At 44.1% G+C, this 17,789-nt stretch overlaps 1 protein-coding gene across 5 annotated transcripts in view; it reads right to left on the bottom strand.

The window, feature by feature from the left end:
- The window catches only part of PTPRE (protein tyrosine phosphatase receptor type E), an 89,556-nt gene that overhangs the window by 12,103 nt on the left and 59,664 nt on the right, over positions 1-17,789 (bottom strand). For 4 of the 5 annotated variants that reach the window (XM_056495159.1, XM_056495162.1, XM_056495160.1 and 1 more), the window contains exons 3-12: positions 13,422-13,524; positions 13,123-13,196; positions 11,718-11,854; positions 8,196-8,286; positions 7,900-7,976; positions 7,762-7,798; positions 6,749-6,846; positions 5,732-5,851; positions 3,852-4,012; positions 732-867 (exon numbers count right to left, since the gene is read on the bottom strand). In XM_056495159.1, coding sequence (XP_056351134.1) covers positions 732-867; positions 3,852-4,012; positions 5,732-5,851; positions 6,749-6,846; positions 7,762-7,798; positions 7,900-7,976; positions 8,196-8,286; positions 11,718-11,854; positions 13,123-13,196; positions 13,422-13,524 — 1,034 coding nt within the window. Of the gene's footprint in view, positions 1-731; positions 868-3,851; positions 4,013-5,731; positions 5,852-6,748; positions 6,847-7,761; positions 7,799-7,899; positions 7,977-8,195; positions 8,287-11,717; positions 11,855-13,122; positions 13,197-13,287; positions 13,358-13,421; positions 13,525-17,789 lie in introns of those variants that run through there. The other variant, XM_056495163.1, reaches the window with a different exon arrangement.

Raw genomic sequence — 17,789 nt, 5'->3', positions numbered from 1 at the left:
GATCCCAGGGTCGGGGACAATCTCTGAGCTGGGGCTCTGCCACAAGATCTCTGGAGGATCCCGGGGTTGGGGACAATCTCTGAGCTGGGGCTCTGCCACAAGAGCTCTGGTGGATCCCGGGGTTGGGGACAATCTCTGAGCTGGGGCTCTGCCACAAGAGCTCTGGTGGATCCCAGGGTTGGGGACAATCTTTGAGCTCTGAGCTGTTACTCTGGTGGATCCCAGGGTTGGGGACAATCTTTGAGCTGGGGCTCTGCCACAAGATCTCTGGTGGATCCCAGGGTTGGGGACAATCTTTGAGCTCTGAGCTGTTACTCTGGAGGATCCCGGGGTTGGGGACAATCTCTGAGCTGGGGCTCTGCCACAAGAGCTCTGAGCTGTTACTCTGGTGGATCCTGGGGTTGGGGACAATCTTTGAGCTGGGGCTCTGCCACAAGAGCTCTGGTGGATCCTGGGGTTGGGGACAATCTCTGAGCTGGGGCTCTGCCACAGGAGCTCTGGTGGATCCCAGGGTTGGGGACAATCTCTGAGCTGGGGCTCTGCCACAAGAGCTCTGGTGGATCCTGGGGTTGGGGACAATCTCTGAGCTGGGGCTCTGCCACAAGAGCTCTGGAGGATCCCGGGGTTGGGGACAATCTCTGAGCTGGGGCTCTGCCACAAGAGCTCTGAGCTGTTACTCTGGTGGATCCCGGGCCTGGGGACAGTCTGAGCCCCAAGAGCTGCACACTCACATCAGTCTGCACCATCTGTGGCCGCTGGCTGCGGATCCTGCAGACGAAGTCGAAGACGTCCACCCTGCGCTCGGCCAGCATCATGTCCATGATGGCGTCGATGACGATGAAGGTGCCCGTGCGCCCCACGCCGGCGCTGGGGGGACACGCCACGGAGCCACGATAAAATCACAATAATCCCAGCTGCAGCACCCAGCACTGCCCCCAAACACTCCTAAATCCCCGGAACTGCGGAGCTGGCAAGGCTGGAAAAGCCTCTGCTCCTCCCACGTCCACGTTAAACCCCTCCAGGGATGGGGCTCTACCCACCCCTGTAGCCTGTCCCATTTTGGAACTTGCTGCTCCATCATCAAACTTTTTTTACAACATCTTTTTTTCACCCAATTTCTGCTTACATTAATCCTTTCAAGCAAAGGGAGAACTCCAGTTAACACCCAGATGGCAATTATTATTTTAAACCTATATAAAAAATAAATATTTTACCATATGGAAAACCATAAAAAAAATTCTAACTATTCCCTCAGGGAACTAAAGTAATTTTAACAATGATCACACACAGCCAGTGTGGTTTTCTTCCATCTGGGGTTTCTGCACTGATAAGAAATGGGTTTTTGGGGGTTTTTTTTGAGGTTTTTCTCCTGACACCCCAGACCCTTTCAGTGAAGAAATATTTCCTAATATCCAATCTAAACCTCCCCCTTTTTCATTTTAACAAGCACATCAAAAACAGAGGGGTGTTTTCAGCAAAAAAACCCAGCTCTTCCCAGCTGATGCCATCAGAATTATATCTAAAAATACATTTGAGAAAAAAAAAATCTGCTTGACCATCTCTAATAATTCAAATCGAGATAAAATTTTAATTCTTCTTTTAGTAATTTTTAGCTCCACATTTCCCAACGTGGAACACTTTTTGGTTTTTATATCCTTAAAAGCCACGAGAGGGAGCACGTCCATCAGAAATGACAAAATTCCAGCGACTTTCAGCTCTTCCTTCCAGAGGAAAAGGGCAAGGCATCCTGTCCTGCTCATGAGCAGCTCCCCTTTAACCTCTGGGCAGTTCCTTGGCTGCAATGGCCACAAACACCTCCAGGAACACGAGAAAAAAAACTCTCTCCTCCCCCTCACAGGCTCAAAAATACAAAGCAATTCTCAGCAATGCAATGTTTGGTTTTCAACAGCACCAGAAAAAATAAATAAATTGTGTTTGTAGCACAGTTATTTCATTTCCACAAACACTTTACCAGCAGGGAAACCAAAGCCCACGAGCTTTTTCTCCATTCCAGAGGTTTGGAGGGATGATGGAGATTCCCTTCCACCCATCCATTCTGGCATCCCCCTCATGTCCTAATTAATGTTTTAATTCCCACTTAAAACAGATTGTTCTCCTCCTGCTTTGTGGCATCCCTCAGCTACTCCTCCAAGTCCCTCTCTACCCACTGAAAAAATTCTATTTAAAAAAAAAAGACCCTATTTCAAAAAAAAGACCCTATTTCAAAAAAAAAGACCCTATTTCAAAAAAAAAAGACCCTATTTCAAAAAAAAGACCCTATTTCAAAAAAACACCCCTATTTAAAAAAAAAAAAAACAAACCCTATTTCAAAAAACAAAAATACCCCTATTTATTTCCTAAAAAAAAACCAACCCTATTTATTTCCTAAAAAACCCCTATTCCTAAAACCTTACAGAACACCAGAATCAGCAGAAAATCCTGCCCCTCCTCATTTTCACTCCTTGATTTCCAAATGCTAAATCAGTGTTTTATTCACTTCCCAAACCCCACTGGGGAGGTTCTGGCCAGAGTGCCTGGGCAGGATTGTTCTGCAGCCTCCCTAAAAATGGAATGTTACTCACAGCTGATGGGCTTCCCTTTCCTCTTCCCAACAATTCAGTGGTGTCACATCCTGAACTCAGAAATTCAGTGTCACCTCTCCTTCATTTCTGACACACAGCAACCTCCCCCTGCTCTGCTGGCCCTTCAGACTGAAATCTCTCTTTATGAAATTATTTTGTATTTTCCTTTCCTTCTGCTGGTTAAACCAAGCACAGCATTTGCTGCTGCTGCCAAATAAAGCTCAAGCCCAGAATGAGATTCCACAACAGCAAAGGGCTAAAAAAAATATTCTCAACTGAGACAAATCTATTTTTCCCATCTAAATGTTTTTTTTTTTTTTTTTCAAACTCTTTCTTTCATGACACCTGGGAGAGAAGGTGAATCCCAGCAGGACAAACACCCTCTTTTTCACTTTCCCAGGGAGAATTTCTAGCAAGCAAAAAGAGAAAATTCAGGAATTTACAACTTTTTTTTTTCCTTAAAAATAAAGACCCAAACAGACAAAGCTGCTCTTCTTTCCTTTTCATTCTGCTCTTGTGTTTTTTTATTCCAACCTTGCAATAATTGCTCCTGAAAAATCACTTGTGGCTCAGTGGTGAGCTCACAGTTGCTAAAGAGGCTGCAATTATTCTCTCCCAACTGTCTGAGAGTTTGGTTTTAGTTTCATTAAAAGATTTTAAAGATTTCATTAGAAGATTTTTTTTCATTTAAAGATTTCAGCAGCAGCCTTTGACAGCAGCATGTGAGTGACCAAGGAGTGGGAATTGCTTCTGGATTGGGATGAAGCACATTTTTAAAATTGCAGCATTTGAGTCTCTTGAATTGAAACCTTTCTTCCAAACTTTTCAGGAATTCATGGCTGATTTCCATTAAAAAAATACAATATTTAACTGTGGGAGAAGTGGGGGATGAATTCTTCAAGCAGCACTGAAGGCAAAGGCCACAGATTTCTATCAGCAGTCTGTTTTTCTGACAAAGAACAGATTTATACCAAACAATGGAGATCCCTCATTAAAAACCCCAAACAGCAGAACAACAACTTCTGCTTGAGTATTAAACTGAGAGCAAATCAGAGCTGTGGAAATTGTTTTTACTCTGAGCTCTCAAAAACTCAGCAGATTATTAGCCTTGAATAGAAATATGAGTAAATATAGATATAAACATAAATACATATATAAAATATACATAAAATCTTAAAAATACATGTAAAAATAAATGTAAGAATTCAGATATATATATAAATAACTGCAGGCCAAGCCACAAGAATGGGCTGAGGAGCACATACATACCTACAGTGAACAACAATTGGTCCAGCATGGGCAGGATTCAGGGTTTTGACTTTTTTCAGGAATTTCAGCATGCCAATAGGTGTGAAAGGCACCCCAAAATCTGGCCAGCTGGTGAAGTGCAGCTGTGTGACGAGCCTGGGAGCTTTGCATCCCTCCTGGAGCTGCAGGAACAGCCAGACTCTGAGTTTAAAATCTCTTTTTTTGTGCAGAGATGAATAAACAAACTGCCATGCTTATTTATGGCTTCATTTCCCACCACACTCTGACTCAAGGATTTGGAGTTTACAGGGTATATAAGATACAAACACTAAGTAAAAATATAATTTACTATTAATTTTTAGTGGAATAATCCCAGAATAGGATTGCAAAGAGTGAGACAAACTCTTCCAAATAGCCAAATATATCCAAATTCACTCATTTTTTATCTGTGCAATTAAAAAAACCCCACCTTCTTCTAAAGAAATATATATATTCAAATATTTTTTACAATTTGTATGCTTTGGGAATTTTTTAGTTTGGTTTGATATCTGACCTGTGAATGTGTTTTTTTGAGGGTCATGTGCTACTTTTTCACATCAGCTTTTGGTTTTGTGGTTTTAGTATTTGAGAGTTACTGATCATATATTTGTATATATTTATATATATATTCTATATATTATTTATATTTTTTCTGTATTTTTAAAAATGTTAGATAAGTTATTTTACAGATGTTTGGCTTTCATTGCTAGTTACAAAACCAAAGGTATTAGTTATTATTTGATAGTTATACTTATGTTTGTAAAAGTTAAACGTGTAACATATTTTAATCTCTTAATATTTTAATGTTTACTATGATTAATATATAAATAATGTTAGTTTATATAAAATATATAAATATTTAATAAATATTCTCATATTTAATGTATTAAATATATGTAATATATGTAATATATGTAATATATGTAATATTTTGAAAGTTAAAACTGAATTTATTGCACTGCTCATAAACAAAAATATTATTCACAAATGACATTTTGAGAATACAAGTTACAGCACTGGCCACAAAAGTGGACAAATTCTATTACAACAAAAGTTGCTAAAAGTGATCACAAACTGAACCATATTAAAACTGCTGTGATTAATAATTTTGGCCACATAAGTGGATAAATTCTATTGCATTAAAGTGGTTAGGAGTGATTACAAACTGCACCACATTAAAATTTCTGTGATTAATAATTTTGGCCACATAAATGGATAAATTCTATTGCATTAAAGTGGTTAGGAGTGATTACAAACTGCACCACATTAAAATTTCTGTGTTTAATAATTTTGGCCACATAAGTGGATAAACTCTATTGCATTAAAGTGGTTAAAAGTGATCACAAACTGCACCATATTAAAATTGCAGTGATTGATAATTTTGGCCACATAAGTGGATAAACTCTATTGCATTAAAGTGGTTAAAAGTGATCACAAACTGCACCATATTAAAATTGCAGTGATTGATAATTTTGGCCACAAAAGTGGATAAATTCTATTGCATTAAAGTAGTTAAAAGTGATCACAAACTGCACCATATTAAAATTTCTGTGATTAATAATTTTGGCCACATAAGTGGATAAATTCTATTGCATTAAAGTGGTTAGGAGTGATTACAAACTGCACCACATTAAAATTTCTGTGATTGATAATTTTGGCCACAAAAGTGGATAAATTCTATTGCATTAAAGTGGTTAAAAGTGAATTACAAGCTGCACTGTATTAATATCGCTGTGATTAATAATTTGCAAAGATTCATTTATAAAGTGAAAGCCAACAGCTCCACAGTTACATCTGGAGCCTGGATCTGTTCCAAGCAGGTGTTTGGCACTTTGAGGGACCCCCAGCAGCCCCGGGCTCACCGAGTGCACGCAGAACTTGCGGATGGTGTAATCCACCAGCACGATGCAATCCTCCACAGACACACGGACGCTGCCGTAGCTCCAGCAGCCCTGGTCGGGCCAGTACTGGAAACACTTCTCCTGCACACAGACAGCAGCAGAAAAACTGAACTTCAGAGGCAAAGAGGGGATTTTATCAGCCTGCCTTTGCTTCCACTCGCAGCTGTGAGCAGGGAGGGTGAGCAAGGGAGGGTGCAGAGCTGCTCACCTGGCACAGCTGGCACAGCCTGGCACTGCTCTAACACCCTGCTGCTCTGGCACAGCCCTGGCACAGCTCCTGGCACCCTGCTGCCCTTTCTCAAACTGCAGAGAACAGGCTGCAATTGGTTTTTAACCTGCTCAGCCCCTCAGTTTCTGTTTCAGTTTGGCAGCTTTGCACAGCTGTGAGGTTTTCATGCTGCTCTCAAGCTTTAGCTGCAGCCAGGAGGAATCCAGAGCAGCATCACCATGTCCAGGTTTAGCAGCTCTGGATGCTCACACTGGGAATTGGCCCTCGTGGGCTGGGGATTTGCTGCTGGAGCTTCAAGCACAGGAAAATCAGCTCCAGGAGGAGAACAAGGGATGCCCATCCTCAGGGGAGCAGTGGGGGACAGGAAGAACAGCAGCACCCTCACAGAGAAGCAGCTTTAATTTCCCATTGTTTAGTTGACAAACTGTGCCTTTTGAAACCCAATAAACCTAATAAAATGAACAGAGTTTTTATTTCATTCCTAATCAATCCCATCCACAAGTTCAGCCTTACACTGGGATAAAACCACAAGAGTTTTCCCTTGGCTCTGGGCTATGCAGGACAATTTGCCATCAGAATTTTCTCCCTGAGATCACCTGATATAAATGGGTATTTTAGAAATGAAAATGACATTTCTGAGCAGAAACTCAGCTGTGCTGACAGGGGCCAGGGCAGGATGTGGTCAGAAATGCACCTGGTCAGACCCTGAGTGCTTCTGGAGCACAGGGCAGAGTGACAGAGCTTTTTACCTCTTTTCTTTCTTTCAGGTTGGTTAACATGACAATAATGGCTGATTTCTGCTCCCAGATCATCCTCCAGAAGTCATTGACTGTTTCCTGCTTGGGTCCTGCAGACAGAACAGGGAGATGCTCAGGAGAGGGGATGGATCCCACACCCTGCCCTGGGCACCCACCCAGGGCTGTGTTTGCTACACCTGCACAGGAATATACCAGATTTGTACATTTATGTATTAAATAACTCCCCATCATGCTTTCTTTTACATAATCATGCTCCCAAATCTACATTTTTAGAAGGAATCTTCTCTCTTGAAATATCACTCATGGAATCACAGAATGGTTTGAGCTGGAAAGGACTTTAAAGATCATTTACTTCCCACCCCTGCCATGGCAGGGACTGTCCCAGATGCTCCAACCCCAATGTCATACCTGGCACTGGACACTCCAGGGATCCAGGGGCAGCCACAGCAAATCTGGGAATTCCATCCCAACCCTCCCAGGGAACAAATCCTGCCCAAAATCCCATCTAAACCCACCCACTGTCAGCTCAAAGCCATTCCCTGTGTCCTGTCCCTCCATCCCTTGGCCCCAGTCATTTCCTGGAGCCCCTCTAAGCACTGGAAGATTCTCCAACATATTAATTCTTAAACATTATTTAATCTTTTAACTATGGCAGGAGCAACATTTAGAATTCCCACTCTGCAGCTCTCCCCCATTCCAAGGTTCCCTGGGACCACAACAAACTTGGAATGGATCATCAGGAAACACCAATTTTGGTACAAAGAGGGTCTGAGGGGGAAATGAGCCTCTGCTCAGGGCAGAATCTACAGGCCTGGAGGCAGCTGGTGACCTCACACACATTGCAAATTCATTTCAATTGCAATTTCATTTCAATTCATTCCATAACCTCTAAATCCAGCCTCACACTTGACCACCACCTGCAGCTAAAAAAAAACCTTTCAAACACATCTATAACTAAATGTGCTGAGCCCTAAGGTGGAGAGGAGGGAGAAATGAGAAGTTACCTTGTGCTGCTATAAATTTATTCTTTTCTTTATAACCCTGTGGAAATAAAAGCCACAGCAGTTAAAGGTGAAAGGCCAAGGTGTGCAAGCAGAGAATTATTCCTTGAATCCCCAAAGTTTGTCCAGCTCTCAACTCACATCTATATATGATGCATTAATGTAGTCTGAAGGGGGGACTCCATCAATCTGGGACAAAATCACTCTGGAATGATCATCTGCAAGAAAACAAGAGAAACAAGAGTACTGGCAAGTTATTAGATCTGAAAGATGGCATTTCCTTGCAAGCAGGAGGCCTGGGAAAGCTCCCAACAGACAACATGAACAGCATTTCTGACCAGTGAATTGTTATTATTTGAGTATTTTCAGCACATGAACACCAACCTGCTCAGTGCCAAAATTAACTGTCTGGTTTCAAAGAAAAGCAAATGGCTTACATGGCAGGATGTTGGGATATCTGTTCTTCTCCCTGTTTTCTTCCTTGTTTGCCATTTCAAACGTTCCCTGCACATACCCAGACGTTAATGACTGAAAAAAATAATATATAGAGAGAGTCAATGTGTTAGAAAACAAATAATTTTGTCTGCACATGGCTTAGGGAAAATTTGCATCCAACAGAACTAAATATATTTCAACTTTTTTCACTCCAGACAACAATTTCAGCAGTTGGGAAGAGAGAAGGATTTTTTTTTCTCTCAGAGATCAGAGTTATTTAGCAAATTGTTCAACTCTGAGCTGCTGCCTGGAGCTGCCATCTGCCCAGTGACTCAGAGCACGACCCCAGTGGTGGCACCCACCCTGGGCTCAGGCACAGGAGCAGGGCTGGGGACATCAGATACCAAATATTGCTCAGCTCTGCCTCTGCAGGCCCAGCCCTGGGTGAAAAGGAGGAAGGAAAAATAGTTTGTGAGTTTTTTAAGTGTGAGTTGAGTTCTGTGCAGCGAGAGCTCAGTGCAGATAAATTTAGTCTGGCTTAAAAAAAAAACAACAAAAAACCCCCCCCCAAAAAAAAAAAAAACCAAAAAAACCAACCAAAAAAAAAAACAAAAAAACAAAAAAAAAAAAAACCCAGTCATAGAGGGCAATAAAGCAAAGGAGAAAGGAGAAGATGAAAGCCAGGAGGAGCCCATGATGGAGTTTCTCCACAGCTGAGATGCTGCCACTGCAGAGGGACCAAAGCAGAACTGGGATTGGAGAAATCCCTTTAAGTTTATTTCATGAAGCTCCTTTAGCTGAACTCCAATCCCCAGCAGGGTGGATCCCACTGAGGTAACATCCCAGCACCAACCTCCTCCAGTCTGAGTCACACATGGAAAAACAGAGTCAGGGCCTGCCTGGCTGGCAGAGACAGGGCTGCAATTTCCAGAACAGCCAAGGGTGACACAGGGAGGGGACATGGGGACCCTGAGCCTCCAGCACACAGCACCCTGCACTCTGTTTGGGGCTCTCATGGGGCAAAAAGCTCTGAGGGGCAGAGAAAGGAGCTAAAACAGGGCTGGGGAAGAAAGCTGCTGTCAGCAGACTGCTTAATTCCTGATGTCAACAGAGCTCGTGGCTCTTATCAGCTTGTTTTGCTGATTAAAGTACATTTATGAGACACAAAAACTACATTTTTGTGTAAAAAGAAGTAGTGGAAGGTGTTCCTGTCTGTGGCAAGGGATTGGAACTGGATGATCTTTAAGCACCTTCCTTGTGTGACTCTAGGAAATAATAATCTTTTTAAACAACCTCTTCAAACTGAAAGTGAGACACCAGATTTTCAATTAGCCAGAGAAGTTCTGGATTTTCAGGTGGACAGGGATTCTCTCTGGCCAGATGACCTGCCCATGCCCTGCCCTGCCCCTGCCCAGCCCTGGCACTGCCAGGGGCTCCTGGTGCCCAGGGCAGGCACAGCCCCTGGGCAGGATGTGATTCACCAGCTCTCCTCACATCCTGCAGCCCCAGAGCACGAGGAGCTGAGTCCTGCTGGCCCTGGGCCATCTCTGCCACCAGCTCTGACCTGTCCCCAAAACCTCCCTGGAGCTGGGGGAGGCTCAGCCCACCCTGCACCAGCACATTTCCTCTTTGCACCACTGAAAGAGCCACAGGGGTGTCCTAATCCAGCCAGAATCAAAGTTTCAAAAGAAAACTCCCAGGGAAAGCTTTTCAGTAATTAATCTAAAAATTAAGGCAATAATCCCAAACTTCAGGGATGATCAAAGAGGTAGAGGCTTTACAGAAAAAAAAGTATTTTTTTTAATTTTTTCTTATTTTTTTCCTTTGAAGAAAGAACACACTCTTCTAGCTCCCAGTGCTCACAAAGGAATCACAGAACAAAAAAAGGAGTCCCTGCTATTCTGGTGAGTGTCCAAGGGGTGCAATGCACCTCTGAAGGGTCACTGAGGCTTTAAGGACAAAATCAAAGGTGCTGGAGAACATCATCAGGCACTTGGATCTAAGAGAAGTGTCCTCAAAGTCAGGAACTGCCCTCAAAACTATTTTCTGCCTGCTGGGTGTCTTCATCTTTTAGTGTTGTCTGTTTTATTTTTACCAAAAAAATCCCTTGGGACCAAACTTCTCAGCAGTGCTGCCTACCAGGACTCACCATTTTCAGCCCAAATTTGTTCCTAATTCCCCCTGGATCTCCTGCTCCTGCATCCCCAGGAATGCCTGGTCTCTGAGATGTGGGACCAGGCTGTGTGGAGTGGGCAGAGATCCCTGGAGCACCCCCAGGGTGAGGCACAGAACCAGAGAATTTTGGAATGGTCTGGGTTGGAAGGATCTTTTAAAGCTCATCCTGTCCCACCCTTCCATGGCAGGGACACCTTCCACTGTCCCAGGGAGCTCCAAGCCCTGTCCAGCCTGGCCCTGGACACTTCCAGCCCTCTCAGGCTGGGGCTGACAGCTCATCCAGCCACACAAACAGGGAAAATCCACACCAAGCATCATCCCCATCCAACCCATCACTGCTCATTTTTGGGGATCAGACCCAGGGTTTTGGGTGTGGGCAGAATCCCACACACTCACAGCACGGGGCAGAAAAATTACCAAAGCAAAGAGGAGTTTACAAATTAAAACATGGTTTGTTTCACTCTGCACCTCAGAGCAAACTCATCAGCAGAGTCCAAATTCACCAGTGCACACCTCGTCAGGGTTCTCACTTTCATTTTGTCAGCTTTGATAAGGATTTCCACAATGCTGCCTGCCTGAAGAGGCAAAACTCTGTGGTTTAAATTTATCATCAACCAAACTGCAGCTCTGAATGTGCTCCCAGTGAACAGGTAACTCCACAGCAGCCCAACCAACACCTGCACTGCCTCCCAAATCCAACCTGGCATTTCAGCTCCTGCTGTGCAGGGAAGTGAAAAGAAGTCACAAAAAGTCTGGGAAAGGCCCCAAACTCAGGCTCCTGGTGTGGTGTTTCTGCTCAGGAACCCTGCAGGAGCTCAGCACAGACTCCAGGTACAGCTCAGCCCTACAAAATCCTCAGCAGGAAAACCCTGAGAGCTGAGAATTCTCACAGAAACTGTGCTGGGGTAGGTGCTGCAAAAACAGGAGTGCTGGGATGGGAACCAAGAGCAAAAAGTCAAATTATCAGGAAGAAAGAAGTGAAACCCCAGCAGGGCAATATTAAGGCCACACTGTGTCCTCTCCTATGGAGGTGAAACACCCAGATCCCCCAAAATCCATCCAACATCATGAAAATCAATGCTAAAGAGGTTTATATTCAATGCTCCTCTCCTCCAGCTTCAGAAAAACACTGAAGACTTTCTTTAAATGCAAGCAAGAGGCAAACAGTTTGTGCAATACCAATTCAGCACCATAAATCAGCAAGAATTCCAGTTTTATCCAGATGAAGGGCCCCACACCTGACAGAACCCACAGAACAGCACCAGCCATGCACCAAACACAGAATTATCAACACTCACAGATATTTTGGTTTTCCCCACATTTTCAGCCCCCCATGTGTAAAAACTTACATTGAACTCCTCCCTGAAGAGCTTCCCCTCATCTGCAGAGCGCGCCCGGATCTCCTCCTCCAGGTTCTCCACTGGGATGGGGAAATACTTCTTGGGGCCTGAGGGGGACCTGCTGAGCAGCATGACCCGCTGCTGTTCTGTCAGGAAAGGGCACAGGGTGTCACAGGCATGGCCAGAGATCTCCAGCTAGAAATGCTGAAAGATGCCAAAACCAAATTCTACCATGGCACGTGTCAAAATCAACTTCTGCCATGACACCCTGAGGTGAGAAAGGTGATTTAAAGGCAATTAAAACACCAAATCACAGGCCAAGTGGTTGCCTTGAGAATATAATGATATCAAGAAGAACCATTGCTGGTGAAATTAATGATTTCTGTATTTACACTGGATTAAAAAGTGACCAAGTTTTATTCAGAAAAGGAGAAGGGCAAGGACAGCTTTTGGTACCTATCACCAAGGGGATGCTGTGAGATTATTTCATTTCAAGGAGAAATAATAATACTAAAAATAAAAAAATAAAACAATAATAATAATAAATAATTTCTCTAACTTGGCAGTCAACAGAAACTGTGCCCCAAGAGGAGCAACCCAACAGGAAGCTGATGGATATTTTTAGGGTTTTGACTTTCCCCTGACTGCCACCCTCTTCATCTGGCTCATCACTTCACCCACGGCCCAGTGGGACTGACACAAACCACAGAGTGATCATTTTATCTTCAACTTTATCATTTTTCTCTGGGTTGTGGTCACAACAACTTGCCCAGGTTTGAGCTGGGCCCCACAGAGGAGCCAGCCTGGGGTTCCCCACGGGCAGAAACAAACCCAGAAACTCCAGCCAGTGCAGAACCTTTGGAACTCCTCAGTGTTTTATTTCAGTGCCTCTGGCTCCAAACTGCCCCATCTCAACCCCTGTTCAGAAACATTCACAAAGTGTTGAGGGCTTTTCCCCCCATTTTAGGAAGAAATACTGCAATTCCTTCTCTAAATACAAGGATCAGAGTGCCACCAGCTTGGATCTCAGCTGGCATCCTGCTAAAAACACAAAGAGCCCAGGAAAAGTTTTACACAGAAGCATTTGCTGCATCACAGCTTAAAGTGAAACCTATTTCAAACCAGCAACTGAAAGGAAAGATTTTCTGACTGCTTGAGCATGGCTTTCTAAATATGGATTCTATTCCAAGGCCAGCAAGGATGGGACAACCAAGTGCTGGCAGATGTCCCTGCACATGGCAGCAGGGCTGGATCTGGATGAGTTTCAGATCCTGTCCAACCCAAATAATCTGTGATTATAGTTTTTCCAGCTATTTTCTCTTTAATAACAACCCTGCCACTTCTATTAGAAGTAAAAGCAAACTTTGAGCAGTTGTGAATTAAAAATGAGAGTCTGAAGCCAATCTCTGCTTACCTTGCTCTTCCAAGATCCCATTTGGCATCTTTTTGTCACCGGAGGTCACCACAGCTTTCCTGTGTCTCCTGAACCTGCAAGAGGCACCACGTTAACCTGGCAGCTCTGGCAAGGGCAGAGCAGCATCTCCCCACTCCCAGAGCACTCCCAGCCCTTTTTCCAAACCATGTAAGTCTAGAGAAGCTCTTTCTGTTCATGCTGGCAGGGAGGGCAGGGCAGCACTGCCTGCAGAGGCTCTGCCTCCCTCCCGCTTCCGTGGGAGGGCACCAAGGATGGGGCTGAGCCCAGAAAACACCCACCTGACAAAATACCCCACCAGCACCACGAAAATGATCAGCACCAGCACCAGGATCAGCAGGGAAGTCAGCAGCTCCTTGTGCAGGGTGTTCTCCTCGGTGGAGTCTGGGGGTGGAACAGAAATGGGGAATATCAGACACGATTGCACAAAAACTGCTTCAGGCACCAAGAATTCTGTCCAATTATCTGCCTCTGCTTAGTAAAAGCATCACAGTTACTTCTCACAGGCAAAGCTCAAATTGAAACTTAATTTTTAAAATTTTTTTAAATTTTTTCCCTCCCTCTTCAAAAGCACAACCAAACCACTGCTGCTGAGAAAATCAAGGATATTTTTCAATCCACCTGCAATCACAGAAAGCTGAGCAGCTCTAAGGTACCAAGCTGGATTTGAAGCCCATTAAAAGGTTTGCTGCAGTGCCCTTGTGCCCCTCAGCTGCTTCTCAACCACCCAAAAATGCCACCTCCCATATAGATTTTATCCACTGAAATTCTATATAAATACAAGAACTAGCAGGAATAATGACATTTTTCTCAGAACAGAGATTAAAGAACAACTTTGTTCTGTCTGGTACAAGTCCTGAGTCTCACCCTTCTGTTCACAATGTTTTATGGCTGTGTCTCTTTACCTTTCACTTTCATTATGCTTCTGTAACCTTTTAGTTCTACTGAATAATTCAATACAGAACAGATTAAAATCATTAAAAACCCAACATGTTTTATTTAAGGAAGCCAAACTCCCAGCCTGAACCTTCAGCAAGCAAAACACAATCCTACAACCACACTTCCAAAATTAAGGCAATTTCTGTTGCTGCCAATATTTTGGATTTTTTTTTTTTTTTTTTTTCTTTTAAACTACATTTACACACTTCTGAGTTTTTTTACCATTCCTACAGTGGTCTTTGAGAGCTGACAGATGAAAGGGTTGGATGGGATATTGGGAAGGAATTCCAGGGTGGGGAGGGGCTGGGATGGAATTCCCAGATTTGCTGTGGCTGCCCCTGGATCCCTGGCAGTGCCCAAGGCCAGGTTGGACACTGGAGTTTGATCACCCTGGGACAGTGAAGGTGTCCCTGCCATGGCAGGGGTGGCACTGAATGATTTTTAATGTTTCTTCCATCCCAAACAATTCTGGGGTTCAATAAAATATTTAGGAGTCTGCAATAATTCAGAAAGGATTCATGTGGATCAAACAAATTCCCAGAATTGATGGCTGCAAATTTGAGTCTTGGGAGCAGCTGGAAACTCTCCAGATGCTCCACCAGGGTATGAGGACATGGGAAAAAATTTCCTTTAGAGGCACAGGTGAGCTCAGGACACACAGGGAAAAAAGGGCTCCTAAGTCAACATCCTAACCCAGAGTCAGGGAAGGCAATAAACCCATGGGATGGCATTTCAGTGTGTGTAAAGATAAAAGTGACAGGCATGACAAGCTCATCAGAAGCCATGGCCTGGCAGGGTTTCAGGAAATCCCTCTTGGAAGGAGTGTCTGGTGAGCAGGAATAACCACCCAACACTTTCTGTGGGTGTTCTGCCAGTCAAGGGCTGGCAAGGAAACAAACACAGAAAATCCCTAATTTTGTCCCTCACAGACAAAATGCAGCCACTTCCATGGAGCTCAGAAATGCCACCCTCAGGATGCTCCAGGATTTGGGGGTTTGTCTTGGATTTCTTTAGCTCTGAGACAAGACCCATGACATGAGAGGGAGGAAAAAAACAAGTTTACACCACAAGGGAATTAAGATTTCCCCCAGACAATTACACAACAACAACAAATCACCCCTCTCTTCCTTTCACAGAACTGCTGCCACATTTTTGGGGTGTCTTTGGAGAAGTGATCCCCAGACAAACACTGAAAGCTCAGCCCAAGCCAGGAAAAGAGAAGCTGAACTTTCTGCCCCCATTTCTTCAGTCAAGGACAGAGCACCCCTGCCACGACTGATTTAATCCTCTGCCCCAAGATCTCTCCTCTCCTCCTACCATTTCACAAGGAAATTGGGTCAAAATCCTCTAAAAGCCCCTTTTTCTTTAAACCTGGGCATATCTGCTCCCAAACCCCTGCAGCTGCTTCATCCCTGCAGAGCCTGTGAGTCAGGCACAGCGTGGTTTCATTTTTTACCTCTATTTTTTTTAATATCAGTAAATTTATTAATGTAGCCCAAAAACTGCATGAGAAAGTTAAAACTGAGGCCACTGCAGGCTGAAAATCTCTGGCCAACACAACTGTCTCCAGACCAAGGGGGATTTCCAAGGGGAACAAAGGCCTGAATTATTATTTTTATTTATTATTATTATTATTATTATTATTATTATTATTATTATTATTATTATTATTAATAATAATAATAATAATAATAATAATAATAGTAATAAATTTTTAACCACTACTGCTTCAAAAATTGTTGACTGGAACACTGGAGTAAGAGGATGCAGGAGAGACAAATCCTCCAAAGCAGTGCAGCTTTCCCAGAGTGTCAAACACAAATCCACCCCCAAGGGAACAGGGAATTACCAGCAGCGTGTGCACAGCAGTGATGTTCCCTCCCAAACCTTGATTTTCTCCATCCTTGGATCAGCTCCTTTGCATTTTGGGGTAAATTGTGGGATTAAGAGTAAGATTAAAACACTTTTTCCCCTCTACAAAAGCAAGTTGGCAGGGGAAAGTTTGCCCTAAACCTGGAATTATTCTGGTGAGTGACACAAAACAAAATCTTTATCTGAGCACAGGAGAAATCCCACAAGAACCAACTCTATTTCTGCACAGCCCTGATCTTCTTTTCAAACCCGGAGACATCACAAACAAATGTCCAACAGGGAATATGACAAAACACACACTAAACCCTCTCAGGCTATTTTTGGAAGAGAAAACCCCAACCCTGCCACGGCTGCAGGAGGAAGCAGCTGATGATGAGCAGGGGATTGGTTTGGTGCATGTGAAGCACAAACCTAAATCAGAGAAAAAATATGAAATAAAGGAAGGCCAAAGGAAAGAAGACAGGTAGGGGAGGGAAAGCAGCACCCGCAGGCAGCAGGAAATGTGAGTTTAACACCTCAGAGCTGAATCCCACAGTGCAAAGCCAGCACTGCCCAGCTGGCACTGCAGCCACAGAACCTGAGTCTGGGCTGGAGGGACCTTTAAAGGTCACCCTGACCAACCCCCAGTCTGAAACCACCAATTTCTGAAGTTCTGCTTTGCAAACTAATTCTGGGAATTGTGTGTCCACCAGCAGAGCATCCCCCTGGCACTTACACACCAAATAAAACCAGGCAGGTTCCTCCTCCAGAGCTCAGTTTTCTGATGCTGCATCATTTTTTCCATGAAACAACCACCACGAGTCTCACAGGGAAATCCCACCAATTTTAGAGTCACAGGAAGGTTTGGGCTGGAAGGGACCTCAAAAATCACCCAGTGCCACCCCTGCCATGGCAGGGACACCTCCCACTGTCCCAGTGTCCAGCCCCAATTCCAGCCTGGCCTTGGGCACTGCCAGGGATCCAGGGGCAGCCACAGCAAACCTGGGAATTCCATCCCAGGGAACAATTCCTGCCCAAAATCCCATCTAAATGTACCCACTGCCAGCTCAAAGCCATTCCCTGTGCCCAGTCCCTCCCCAGCTCTCCTGCTGCCCCTTTAGGCACTGGAAGGTCACACTGAGGTCACCCCAAAGTTTCTCTTTCCCAGCTCTCCCAGCCTTTCCTCCATCCCACTGAACACTTTGGTGCCTCCTCTGATTCATTCCAGCAGCTCCAGGTCCTTCCCAAACTGGGGACCCCAGAGTGGAGCAGAGAGGGAAATAATTTTATTTTCACATTTTCACTGACTTGGTGGAAGTTGAAACCAGCACTAAACAGAACCCCCAGAGCTGCCCCATTTCCTGCCCTTAACCTGCAACTCCTCTGCTAAATTCATCCCCCTGAAGGTTCAGACATCAGTGGGGGAAAGGAATTGTGAGGATTCAGAGGCACCAGGAGCCCTGGTGGGGTAAACACCAGACGAATGTAAACATTTGGAAAGGTATTTAAAGGTTTGCAACCACAACTCCCAGGCTGCTGTCACACTGCAACAACTCCACAGTAAAAATAGAAGAGGAAGTGAAACAATCCTGACCATGATTAATCCTGGGGAATTCACAAATATTTGAATTAGCAGGAGTTATGGAACTGCCATGGACAACATCATGAATAAACAGCCTGTAACAGGATCTGAGAGCATTAAGGTCTCTCTACTGGAAATATACATTTATTTATGCAAATCCTAATAAATATTAACTTGGGAGCCAGAACTAGATGGTCCCTTCCAACCCAAACCATTCTGTGGTTTATATTTATTTAATGCAGTTGAATACCTGGAGTAAACATCAGGGCAAATTTCC

This window comes from Oenanthe melanoleuca, chromosome 6 (assembly GCF_029582105.1).
Source record: "Oenanthe melanoleuca isolate GR-GAL-2019-014 chromosome 6, OMel1.0, whole genome shotgun sequence".
Classification (NCBI taxonomy): domain Eukaryota; kingdom Metazoa; phylum Chordata; class Aves; order Passeriformes; family Muscicapidae; genus Oenanthe; species Oenanthe melanoleuca.
The sequence above is the reverse complement of the archived record's forward strand: the minus strand, read 5'-3'. Positions and strand labels throughout refer to the sequence as shown.